Raw genomic sequence first — 13,660 nt, forward strand, 5'->3', positions numbered from 1 at the left:
ATTTCTTGCAGACTTGGATTTGACAGCTAAGCTGCTTATGGAACAACTAAAGTTTTTTAAGAAGATAAAGCATTGTTAAAGAAGGGCCATTTAAGTAGCCCTGTTCAGGTCATGGTGTCCTTTTGCCTGTAGAGGGAAGTTTTTTAAGAAATGTTCTTCATGCCTTTAACTTTTTTTACTTCTTTTTCCCCCTCCCCAGTCTACTGGACCATTTCTGCTTCTGACATTCAAATGTGATCAGGGTGCACCAGGGCTTCAGGAGTCTGCATGTAATTTGGCTGGTGAAACAGGACTGGCTGACCATCCTGAGCTGGCTGGAAGTGCATGAAGGGGTGGAAGGGTGGAAGAAGGAGTTGAGCAGGGGATTGCTCTCTGCCTCATAGGTGGTGTGCTGTAACGCATTTGTATGTCTAGACCCATGCAGTACTTTTCACCAAAAGCACAGAAAAATAAAACAGGATACAAAACCACCCAGGAAAGCTGAAAACCTCCTGCAAGCCAACTTCCAGAAGCATTTTCAGCCAGCATTTAGGATGGTAATGATGCTTCACACCTTGCAGATCCTTCAGTGTTTGTCTTTGCATGAGGAATCTCTGTTTTGACTGAAGCTCAGATATCTCTGTGGCACTTCTGTCAGTCACTGTTCAGGCACCATTTACTTAAAGTGGCGTGGCCAGCCCTCAGAAAATTATGTGCTGGCCAGCTACTTAATTTGCTAGAGTTGCGTATTTGTTGTAAAGTCACGAAGGATTCATGTAACTCCTTATTCCCAGCATACCAGCATTGTCCATTTGAAGTCAGTGACTACGTGAAGTAATTTTGGGTGGCTTCCCCATACGCATTGCTCACACCCACCAAAGGCAGGACCAGCAGTCCTCATGCTACTTTAATCATGTTCCATTTTATTGCAGTATTACATATGTGCCAGCAGAAAATTTAGACGAGTACAGGGCCAGTTTGGGACAACAGACAGAGGGAGCTGTGCCACTTGAACTTTTTCCTTCACATACTGTCAGGTGAGTCAAAAGACACTGTTTTCTCACATAGGGTTCTCGGAAGTAACTTTTCCCATACACTTTGCACAGTTAAGGAAAATAAGTTTTATTTTCAAAGAGATGAAAAATTGATTAGTTTCTTCAGACTGGCAGCCATTACAATAAAAAGCTGTTCAGAATACAAATTTTGCTTTTGCTGGCAAATCTTTCTGGTATTTTGGCAGGGCTGTTTTATAGATGCTTGAACTACCCAAAAAGGAGACTGAATATTGCCTCATCCTAAACTTTTCTTAAATGCCATGCAATGTGATTTATGTATTGCCACAAGTACTCAGTGCCTCCAGCATGTTCTTCCCAGAACATATACTAGGAAGAATGAATTATGCTGTCCTTTTCCTTCAGTTCCAAAAATGCATTACAGTTATAGGCCAGAATATTCAAAGTGACTAGTAGTTTTTGTTTTCTTGAAATTACTCTCCAAAAGCAGTAACTATTTTTGAATGCTGCTGCTGTAATTTCTTCGATTTTGGAAACAATAAACTGTTACCTTCAGCTCTGATTTAGTTCTAGTTCCAAAACACAGAACCTTTATTCTGTGATTGTCGGTTGATAGCAACTTAATTGTGGAGACAGGTGAACAGGGAATCCCCAAGCACAGTATGTATTCTAACAGACATCTAAAAGAGAAGTTCCTTACACGAACCCTGTGTACAAATTCCCATGCTGGCAGGGTGATCCAATACATGACATTTTGCAGTGAAAAGTAGTGATTATGTGTGTTCTTTAAAAATGAATTGCATGTTCCTGTTCATCAGCAGGGAACTCCCAGAGCTTCCAGAACGTGAAGAGGGGGAGGGAGAAGAAAGCGAACTTCAAAATGCAGCTTTCAGTAACTGGAATCAGCCCAGAAAGTAAGTGCAGATCTAGTTGCATAGTATAAAATCTCATCTGAAATTCAAAAACTTTGAAACCTGTAATATATTTTAAGAGAAATAAGAAAAGAACAGAAATGCAATATTATGCATTGCAGGAGTAATTCACTGTTGTTTTTAACTGCCGTTGAGCTAAATCCCTGCAATTTGGAAGTTTCTTTATTGCTTTAGTAATTTATCTTTATAGGCTGGCTTTCTGGGAGCTAATAAGAAGGGGTGAAGAGAAGGATTCAAAGTTTTGATTAGAATCCAAAATAAAGTGAAAAACCGGTAGATGCAATTACAGACTTGCTGAGCAGTTCAGTAGGTAACTCCCACCTAACAACAAAACTGTCCAAGGAGGAGTTATTTCTGGATATTTTTAAACCATTGTGCAAATCCAGTAATCTTCAGTGTGCAGCACTATCATAATCACAACAGATTTTCATTTATTCTGGTCCTTTTTTTTTGTCACAACAGGGTTGAACTCTGGAGAGAGCCTAGCAAGTCACTGGGGATCAGCATTGTTGGAGGACGAGGGATGGGGAGCCGCCTGAGTAATGGAGAAATGATGAGAGGGATCTTTATCAAGCACATCCTGGAAGACAGCCCAGCCGGCAAAAATGGAACACTGAAAACTGGAGATCGGATTGTGGAGGTACGAGCCGAGTACCTTTTGCTTGCAATACCATTAGCATCTTGGGAGCTACTTGAGATGGACATGTGGTCCTGGGCTGACAGCTGTGTAATTGCTGCAGCTGGTACCACTTGAGCCATACCAGAGTGTAGTACCATCTGCTGACGTTTGTGTGTAGACAGATTTAAGTTGAATATACAACCTGAAGTATAGATGACTATGTGAGCAGGAGTTTACAAAGCCAGCAGTTTTACCTGCCTATTTTAAAGCCGGCATGTCTAGGAAAAAGCTAAAGGTTGGTGAAGCTAAAAGGTTTTTACCTTTGCATTTTGGATAGTAACAAAAATGGCCAGTGGATAGCAAATCGTGCACATAAATGCCAGGCTTATTTCCCTTTTAAATCTTAATCAAATCACATCATTCTTGTGCATCTTGTGCAGGAATTAAGGGAGACAATTCTTTTTCCTACTAACATGATGAAAGCTAGGTTTGATACAGAGGAGATCAAGAGCATTGTGCTCAGGTCTGAGCATAGGGTAGCCAGCGGTGTTGCAGGCAGTTTATGTAGATTTCTCTTCTGCTTTACCAATCCTGTGCTTATGCAGCTACTACTGCTTTCTCACTTAAAGATATTGAAGAATTAATGTGCTAAAAGGAATATATCCTTCCTGTGATGATTATCAGTAAGTCGGGTATTACCCTGTCTCCAGTGTCAGGCCATTAGGAGCTGCACTCCTTTTCACCCTTAGCTGTCTGTCCATCAGTACAAACATAAAAAGCAGGATGGTGGACATGGCAATTCATCCCGTGGATCACACTATGCTTGCTTTACGTGATAATACTTAAACTGCAGTTTACTATCTGCTACGATATCCATGTAAAGGATCTTGAGGTAATGCCTTAATATAGGTGGCACTTCCTACAACAGTCTAGAAGTTTCCAGTGTATTACAAGTTGGGAGGTAGAATTTTGTGTGATGGCCCCAGAGTTAAAAAACATTCATTATATCTGAATATGTGGATTTTTATGAATATGCAGCAGTTGTCTCTGATGATACTTGCAGGAATTGGAGTGGGTGAGTGAAATTAAGTAACCAATGTTGTGTTAATGGGACTGTTTCAGAATGGATTATTTGAGTTTCTCAAGTTGTGGCATATCTAAGCTTTTCTCTCTACTAGTGCATAGAGTATTTCAGACATGGGGAACTGGAGAGCCTTAGTGTTACTGTTCAGTTCCTCATAGGTTTAGAATCGTCTCAAATTGTGTTTGTGCTCTCTTTATTTACATTGATTGTTTAAATTTAAGATAGAGAATTAAAAAGGTAGGGGTAAACATATAATTTTTGTGCACGAATTGCCACTAACAAATAACCTTTCTGCATTAGCTTCTAGCTTTTACTATGGTCCCTGTGAGAATGTTTTACTGATGCTAACTTCACCATAACATGGTTCTTACTTCAATCACAAGACAAAGTTTTGCACTTCAATACAGACCAAGGCATGAAGAAAAGCAACCAGGCAAAAATTTGTCCGTAGCCATCCTTTGTAAATACTTTCTCCTAGAAGAAAGATTTTCAGCTCTGACATAAAAATTTAATTTCTGGGGGAAGTGCCTAGTAGTTAGGTTTTTTTTTAATAGGAAAAAAAAAAGAATTAAAGGGAAAAAAGTTCACTGTACTGGCATAATATCCCATAATGAAAGACCTTCCAACACCTAACAAGTTTCAGTTTGTAAATCTCATGAAGAGAAAGCATTTACAGGAAGCAGCGTTTGGCAAACATTGCCACTCTTTTCAAATTACTTTATCTCTCCTATTACCATATATCTTCTGTTACGTTGTCTGTGGGAAAATGTATAGAACCTGAACCAAGAATGCTGGAAAACCTGATTTTAAAACTATGGAGAATATTTATTTGATGTCCTTTTAGTGCTCTGGGAAATCTCAAAACTGTGTGTGAGGGACTTCAGGCCAAGTCAGTAGAAACCTTTCTGCCAGTAACAGAGGTTTGGGCTTAAGCTTTTGTCAAAGTTCCCTAACCAAAACCCAGAGCAGACTCATGATTCTTGTAGCTTCTTGCAATGTTAAGATGAGGCCTTCCAATTTCAGGTGGATGGAATTGACCTCAGAGATGCCAGCCACGAACAAGCTGTGGAAGCCATACGGAAGGCAGGCAATCCTGTAGTCTTTATGGTACAGAGCATTATAAGCAGACCGAGGGTAAGCATAAAGAATATGAAAAGACATGTAATACATAGTAATAGATGAAACAATTGTTCAAGGTGGTGGTGTTTGGGAATGGGATGCTTAATCCTGAAAGTTCCATCTCAGCTATTTTAGGAATAAAGATTTGATTTAAGTATTATTTCCGTTTAGAGTGAAATCGATTTGGATTTGGAATTACCTTCCAGCACGCCGTCCTCAAACTGTTTTGAAAAGCCTCAAGAAAGATAATTTGTTGGGGGGCAGAGTAGGAGTCTAATTAAACCCAACTTTTAGAGATTGACGGCATGTCTGAGAAGCGCATGCAGAAATACAACACGTGTTAAAAAATTCATTGGACATTAATGAAAGGACCTAGAAGTACACGGAAGTTTTCCGTCACTAAGCTGCATGGACATTGCAGACAAAAGCTACTGAGGTTTAATGTTAGTTGCTTGCTAGAAACTAAACTTCCTCATTGTGTAGAGTCTGTGTAAGCTCCATGTTTATTTACTAGTTGTCTCATAACTCTTGTTCCCCAGCCAGAGTCTCTTTATAGCCCTTCTTCAGCTTCTGCTCCCTGTGGGCAGAAAACTACTAATCCATTTTATCATCAGTCATCTAAGGTAAAGTTGCATGAAAAAGCTCTGTCGAATGTTGGTTATTGATACTCAAGCTACTAAAGTAAGGCTTTTGCATTTGCTGTGATGTGAATGAAATTGCCACTGCTGAATGTTTAGACCAGTTTGGGACGGGAATGAGGCCATTACTTTATCACTACTTACTTTCATTTAGAATTATTTTTATTTGTAGTTCTGTGTTCTCTTTATTTTCCAATTATTAAGCTTGTTGGTTATTTCTTGACTGTTTATTAACAAACCCTTGTTTCTCTGTAAGCAAAACATTGCAAATGCTCATCCTGTACACAAGCATTGTGTTGTGATCTTTGTAAATGGCATTATATTTACTGTTTTCATCTTTTGAAACTTGCATCTGTACTTTATAGTAAGATCTTATAAGGAAATTTCCTGCCTTCATTCATGTACAGTCACCCGGATACCTAGCTACCTGCACACAGTAGCTGTATATAATATGGTACCACTATGTATTTAGCGAGGCAGTCAGTTTCAAGTGACACGTTGCTAGCGAGTCAGTTTTCCTGGCCTCCCCACCCCCCCCCCCCACCCCCCACCCCCCCTATTTTTTTTAATTCTGTCTTCTGTGGTAGTTAAAGAGATCCTAAGTGTGCTCCAGAATAACCCAAATAATGCGAATAGGCTGTGATAAGCTAGTTGATAGTTGTGCTAGTAAGCAGTTATCCATCGAGTCTATGTTTCATGCTGATGATGCTCTGGGTATTTCTGAGTAAGAATTAATCTGTCACCATGGTTATGGTCCAAGGTAATTTGTAGGGTTACAGCATTATGCAATATGAAATGCTAGCTAGTTTCTGATACCTTAGCATCCTGGGCTCATTAATAGAATACTGAAAACAGGTTAGTGGAGCAGGGATGGGCAGAAAGTAAAATAAAGACTGTTATTTTAGGGTTTGGATTTGGGAAGAAAAAAACAGTAAAAAGAAAAATACCATTATTTTAGTATTTGCTTTTCATGTCCTAGACTCTGCAAAAAAAAGCATGCTAAACCTGACTGTTAAGGCAAACTCAAGTGCTCCGTATTTATCATGGTAGTCAGTTCATATTAATACGGTGTGGTTGCGTAGATTAGAATTTGAGCTAGCAGTAGTATTTCAGGTGCTGTGACATCATGACAAAACACAAAAGGACATATTTTGAATTACTGTGGCTGATCTTTTGTTTTCTCTTTTACTACGATTTCACAGTTTATATACAAAATGTGGCTGATACTTACTCTAGTTGCTTAGTTTCATCAAGATACAATCTAAAATTTTATGCAGATGACAGATGTAATGGTTAAAGTGTAATAGGATCATTACACTGGAAAATTAGTTTTCCCAAAATTCTCTTTATAAAAGACAAAATCAAATGTGAATCTCACATGTAAACAGAAAATCTTGTACTGTAGGGAAATTGCCTGTTAACTCTGACTGACTTGCCAGTGAAGAAACCTTGTCCGTGCACAGCTCTGCGTTCTCGTTGCTGAAGATACTGTAGAACCAAGACATATGTTGTCTTACCAAATTGCATTACTTTTTGTTTTGCAAAATAGTATCTGAGAATAAATGTTTAGGGATGCGTTTTCTATTTTCAGGAGCATTTAAAAAAAACCAAAATGCTTAAAGAAAATTCTTAAACAACAACATATATCTGTTAAATTACTGTCATATAAATGTATCAGTTGATGCTGCAAGCCTTTCACACTCCTTTTCAATTACTGTGCTGTTTATTTTCCAGAAGTGTTCAGCTTACAGCCCTAAGAAATTTAGGCGATTGCCAGATTGCCTAGTGTAGAAATTACTTTTAATAATACATTGAACAGTATTTCCAACAAACTATGCAAAATCGGAGCTCTTCCCTCTTTATTAAACAAGTTATGATCTTAAAATAGAATACAGTACAAAAACTGCAAAAGGAGCATGAATTACATCCTTTAATTTTGTCTAAACATGAAAACTCTTTTTGTGTTAAATACTGATAAGGATGTACCTTGTATTGTTTAAAGAGAAGACCAGAATAATTAGTTTCATTAAACTATAAATTCAGAAAATTATGGATGCATGTACACACATAAAAAGTGATCTGTAGAAGTTATGTTCAGATACAAAGTCTGTTTAGAGATGCCTAATATTACTAAACGTTCTCTTTTGTGAAAATCATAGTGATTGTGTAACCACAAAAGATTAATTATGAGAACTAATCTGTGGTTTTAAAAATAAAACTAAACCTACTGCATTATTACAAAGAGCTGTGTTTATTCTAATCCAGAAATCCACAATTTTATAATTAACTGATCTGTGAGAGTATCCCTTATGCTGAGATGCTGGGACAGAATTGTACAAATACCACAGCAAGTAAATTTTCTGTTGTTCGTGCTTCTGAGTTCTGTGCTTTATGCCCTTTGTGGGCTAGAACAGTTATGAGGATGAGTGCTTTTCCTCTACTGTCTGCTAAATATAGCCGATACAAACACAGGGCAAATACAGTTCTGCTTACCTTAACATACCTGTAGCAAAGTGCAGGAAGTGAATCTTGTTTGGTTAGAACAAACAGCTAAATAACTATGTTCTGTTTCATGAGTCACAAAGGGTTCATTTTAAAATGGTTTTGCTTAGTTTCTATTATGTTTTCCTTTTAGAACCCTTCCCTGCCTTTCCCGCAGAACAGTCTTTTCTGTAGGCCAGCTGTCTTCAGCAGCACTAACCCGTTTGCCGATTCTTCTCAGTTCAACATTAGCAAGGTTGGATAATTCGACACTGCTTTTGACTCACCAAACATTATATGTATGCTTCTTTGCCATTAGTGTCTCTCTGCATTTAAATTCTTTTACACCAATTTGGGTAAAATATTGTGCTGATGAGAGTGGAAATTCTGTGTAGTGGATTAAAGACACAGACACTTAGGCATAAAGAAGAAGTTTTGAAGAAGTTAAAGAAGGCCAGCTCCATTAATCATAACCACTAAATTTGTCTAATCAGAGCTACCAAAGGAGAAGGTTCTCTATTACAAAATCAGTCCCTATGACATAAGTTACAATATTCACCTAACTGTAACTCTCTCATCAGCGTGAGGTGTTTTGCTGCTATATGTACTTAATTTTCTTTTTATGTGGTTAGAACTTTCCAGCTTTGATACATCTTTTTTTCATTTTGCATGGAAAAAAAACCCCAACATTGGCAGCTTTTGTTTTATGATACTGAAAATGTTTTCCCTCTTGTTTCATGGAAATTTTTTAATGCAACATGAACAGGATGCTGACATCTTTGGAAATACAAAAAAAGTTAGGTTCTTTTTTTTGTGGTTAGTGCTTACTGCATGTTATTAATATTGGGAACAGAGTTAACCTCTAACGCAATAATAAATAAAGACTTAATTCTTATGTGCATGCATTTCTGATTTAATAAAATTATTTCTAGGTGGTTTTACATCTTGAGAGTGATTGTGCCCTTTGTCTGTTTTTCCATGTTGTCAAATATATTGAATGTACAATGAACATCTATGATGTGATATACATGTGTGTTTTTGAAATCACTTTGTGTCTGTTACATTCTGAGGAAAGGTACTAGAAGTATATATGATGGCTTGTGTTTTCTGTATTTTCAAAAGTATTTCTGAAAAAGCATTGCACATCTTTGTAGAAAAAAAACTAAAATTTTTGCAGTTTCTGCATAATTCCTTTTTTAACATTGAGATAAAAAATAGCCTTTTGTCATCTCTCTCTGCTTCTGCTGAACTAAGGTTCATGTACAGTAAGAAACTGCTGAATCCTTAGTAACCCTTTAAATACTTTTGTCCATTTCTAAATGGAGTAAATAAAAGTTGTTGCAGTTAGGAAAATGAATCTGTAATTGAAAATGAGTTATTCATTAATAATGCTCTGTATTGCCAAAGGTGCTGTAACATGTGGATTGCTGTTTTGTGTTACTGTAGGAGGTATCGAATCCAATTAGGGTTACCTTCCGTTGTTCCCCAACTAACCCTTTTGCTCCCACACCATTCAAGGTTTGTCGTGATTCCAGTGAGTGGGTCTTACTGTGTGTGTGCTGTATGTTTGTACATGGCTTGTGATACGTTATGGAGTACTGCTTCTTCCTCCACGTGTGCCTTCTCTGTTGAAAGTGATACTGCTCCAAATTTGCTGCCTTTTTTAGTATTTGCTTGGCTGTGTTCAGAGAGACCCTGGTAGCCAAATGGGTTCATGCACTGTCTGATGCTTTGCATTTTAAATGAAATACTGCGCCGTGGCACACTGGAAGTATTTCATGAGTTAAAGCATTTTAGGTTTTTTGTGTGTGGCCCGATTCAGGGAGCAAAAGTCTTATGTGTGTGTAAACTGTGGGGGTCAGCTTCTGCTGCTGGCAGTGCATGCATGACAGGCCAAGTTCTGGAGGCAGGATATGGTCCCCTCTGGCCAGATGGCATTGTAGCACCCTTTTTACCCTTCTCGCAAAGGACCCTTGCTTTTACTTTCAAGATTTCCTTAAACATCAACCATGTTCAACTTTATGTAGGTGTGCACAGAGATACAGAAGGAAGCATTTTTTTGTCAATCAGATTATGGTGGCTGCAGTTCTAAGTGCTAATCTGTCCAGGTGTAGTGATACATCCATACCTTACAGATCTTCTTGAGGTCCTTGACAGCATTTTTTTGTTCTTTTTTTTTTTTTTTTTGGCCATGTTTTTGAGTTTGTGCTGTTATTGGATGCTGTTATTTACCAAGAGTACCACTGAAGTGATATGTTAATTTTGGTTTTAAAACACAGTGACTGCTGTAAGATCTGCTGATCTGGTCTGCTCTCACACTGTATTTCCTCATTTATTCAGTGTGTTACGTAGCTTTCTAGGTAAAACTCTAAAAAGCACTCTGAAAAATCAAGTGTTTCTAGAACTTCTCTCCCCTTTAGCCCTCTTTGAGGTAGATATCTGTCACTGACTTTTCTCCGTGGTGGATACATGAATTTTTAATCACAAAAAATCATTTTGAATGTTATTAAGTAGTGTTTCCACCCTGATCTTGATTGTGATGGGTAGCAGTGTCTTTGCTAGAATTTTGCTGCTTCAGTTGAGGTTTATGTCTGCCCTGTAACTATTGGCATGTGTTAGAGTATAATTTGCATAAATTTTAAATAATTCCTACATGAGGGTTAGTGATGCAAGGTGTCATCTCAGCAGGATGGTATTGTCTTAGATTTTAAGCACAGGTCAATATGACCGATACAAGATAGAAAAAATATGGTATTTATATGCATTTTTTATAAAAATTATTAGCTTGGGTGCCATATTAAAACTTCCCATGCTTTTGACATTTAATGACTTCTTAGTTAAGCTGCTAGAACAAGTTCCTGAAGGAAAGGAAGATCTTGTTCAAGCAGAAGCAGAATGAGGGAGCTGAAGTAGGGCATTTGCATTTTCTTTTATTCTTTGGTGTATACAAAGAATGAAGGTAACTCATTGCGTGAGGGATAGGACCTTCCTTAAACCTCAGTATGACTAAATGGTAATATCCCAGTATTTTCAACACCTTCGATTTAAAGCAGATTGAAGTCTTCCCAGTTGTATATTGTTATCCATTTCACTGTTGCCTCTTATAAAGAAGTTGTCTCAGTGTTATTGGCACCCAGAGACACTATCTGAGATACTGTGTTCAAACTCTGCTAATGGCAGTAATGAAACCTGAAATGGTGAGAACAGGGCTGTGAAGCTAGGGCAACACCTGAAAATCTTGGTGTTGGAAAAATACTTGGTGTTCATCTAAAGTTGTTGTTGTTTACATCAACAGCTGATCTGCCAAGTGTCAAATTCTCTTGGGCATGCATAAGCTTCAGAGTGACGATTCTCGGATACAAATTTCTTGCCTACATGTTTACTATGGGCAAGCCAAAATGACAGAAACTACATACACTTAGCCAAAACCCTGATCAGAACCTGTATGTATTAGGGAAGCTCTTGAATGGAGGCTTGCCAGATTGTGGATTTGGGTGTTTAACCATTATATTGCAGTAGTCATGTGTTTATACTTTTAAATTTTTGCGACTATGAATAGACCACATACATCAAGAAGAAAAGTATTTGTCTCCTTTGTGATTTAATCTGCATCCTCCTTTATTTGATCTCCCCTGTGCAATGTATAGGAAACCAGTAAATGAGACTGAAAAAGTCCAGTTACTGTGGATTTCTTCAGTTACTATGTTTCATTTTGTTTTTAAATTGTCTTTTCATTTAATACACCAGTTACTTTCTTTTTTATCTGGAGGCATTTTTGAAAGGACAAAGTTCTTTGTTTCTTTTCCTTTTCCTCCTCTTTGGCTCCCAAACCATATGATATGAAAAAATTGTATATGCAGTAGCTTTTAAAAATAAAATAAAGCGGAAGTCTTTTACAAATAAGGCATTTAAAAAAATTCACTTGAGTTTTCATAAGAAACTTTTACTGAAATGTAAAGTGGCACATAAAACTTTACTGAATTGGGCTTTTATTGTGAGTTCTGTTTGCTTCCAAATACGTTTTGGAGTGATGTTATCTCTTACCTTGCCTGGTGTTTGTTTCTATCTTTGATCTCTTACAGCCTTTCTGCGCTGTGTTATTAATTTAGAATTCCAGCTGCTTGGTATTTTAAACTTCAAAGCCATAGTCATTGCTCTTTCAACATTTTTGTATACTAGTTTGCCCTGCACAGAGTCTGAATCTGCTTAGCCACTGCATTTTTCTTATTCTCCACAGGCATTTGGTCCATCCGATCCAGAGCCAGAAAAGACTTCACTTTGTAACTTGCCTCTGCCTCCTCCGTCAGCATTTTCAGGAATAAGCTGTGATGTTGCACAGTCATCTTCGAGCAGAGTCTCAGAGGATGTGGAGAAAGAGGATGAGTTCGGTTACAGCTGGAGTAAGTTTATCCTTTGCGATAATGTTTTAAATATTCAGTGTTGAAATAGCACCCTAGAAATGGGGAGGTCCAGTTTAAACTACTTCGTTCTCATGTGCTTTGATGTTTAGGTGTTAAGTGTTGCTGTCAGCTTTCAGTTGTGCTTGGTCAGATGCACATGGAGAAATATAAAACTAATTTATTCTTCTTCGTTGTTCATTGCACTCCAATCTCTGTTTTCCTCCATGGTCCAAATTCACTGTTTCATGCGTAGGACTGCTTGAAGAATTTCAGTGTACTCTAAGTAACTGATGGCAGTGACTGATGTGATGCCTTCTGTTACCTGAAGGTGTTACTGGAGGGAAGATTATTGCTTTTATGTATGAAAGGTCTTTTTTTAAGAGAAGTTTTAGTGTTTTCAAAAGTTAGAAGGGAAACGAGGAAATAGGAATATTGTTATAAAACATCTAAGACTTAGCTTAAAGTGAGGTGCACACTTTAAATTTTTTCATCCCTTTGGGATTCTTCTGTCAGATACTGCCCACAGGACACTGATCTTGACTCTGAGTAATATATGAAACTTTCTAATGTAAATCCAACCTCTGCTGCCTACACTTTTACATTTAGAAAAGATCATGCAGCGCTATGGAAATCTACCAGGGGAGCTACACATGATTGAGCTGGAAAAAGGAAGGACAGGTCTCGGACTTAGTCTTGCTGGTAACAAAGACCGGTCCAGGATGAGTGTCTTTATAGTGGGAATTGATCCAAATGGAGCAGCTGGAAAAGATGGCAGGTTACAGATTGCAGATGAGTTACTAGAGGTGAGTTTTTGCAATTTATACTGAAACCCAGATACACTGACTTGAAATGCACTAAGGTATTACATTCTTGCAGCAATGTAGATGTTCTTCAGTGGACCTTGAAATACCCAAGTTATCCAACTTGACGTCACTGTGCTACCAGATTTTCATTCTGGTGTATGCCAGATATTTGCAGCTGTGTGTGGCGTTTTTTCCTCGTTACAGTAGTACTAAGTAAAGATGCGTGTGTATTTAGAAAGGATAAAATTGGAGATGACAGCAGTTGCTGGGTTATGGAGTTGTATGGAAGGGCAGTGCATTGCAGACCATGGGAAATCAAATGAAGTCCTTTAGTCCGTGCGTCTGTGGGGTGCTCCAGGCTTTCTGTTTACTTCTCTGCCTACTGGAAATGTGGTAATATCATTATATGTTTACGTTATGTAACATATAAAATGGAAGTTAAATTGGGGAAACAGGAACAGATCTGGTTGTATTATGGACTTTTATCTCATGACACATTCAGACTGTTTTCTGTTTGCTTTGTGAGGGGACTCAGCCACTGAATGTGCAGCTAACATTCTCAGTGTTGATATAAGGTATATTTTTATATTAC

General features: G+C 37.9%; 1 protein-coding gene across 17 annotated transcripts in view; it reads left to right on the plus strand.

Moving 5' to 3' along the window:
- The window catches only part of MPDZ (multiple PDZ domain crumbs cell polarity complex component), a 98,266-nt gene that overhangs the window by 62,416 nt on the left and 22,190 nt on the right, over positions 1-13,660 (plus strand). For 6 of the 17 annotated variants that reach the window (XM_040579469.1, XM_040579471.1, XM_040579474.1 and 3 more), the window contains 9 exons: positions 912-1,016; positions 1,811-1,906; positions 2,387-2,564; positions 4,651-4,761; positions 5,286-5,369; positions 8,020-8,121; positions 9,312-9,383; positions 12,103-12,265; positions 12,872-13,068. In XM_040579469.1, the coding sequence (XP_040435403.1) occupies positions 912-1,016; positions 1,811-1,906; positions 2,387-2,564; positions 4,651-4,761; positions 5,286-5,369; positions 8,020-8,121; positions 9,312-9,383; positions 12,103-12,265; positions 12,872-13,068 (1,108 nt within the window). The remainder of the gene's footprint in view (positions 1-911; positions 1,017-1,810; positions 1,907-2,386; positions 2,565-4,650; positions 4,762-5,285; positions 5,370-8,019; positions 8,122-9,311; positions 9,384-12,102; positions 12,266-12,871; positions 13,069-13,660) is intronic. The other 11 variants (XM_040579479.1, XM_040579485.1, XM_040579484.1 and 8 more) reach the window with 9 other exon arrangements.

The sequence above is a fragment of the Falco naumanni genome, chromosome Z, assembly GCF_017639655.2.
Source record: "Falco naumanni isolate bFalNau1 chromosome Z, bFalNau1.pat, whole genome shotgun sequence".
In the NCBI taxonomy this organism is placed as follows: domain Eukaryota; kingdom Metazoa; phylum Chordata; class Aves; order Falconiformes; family Falconidae; genus Falco; species Falco naumanni.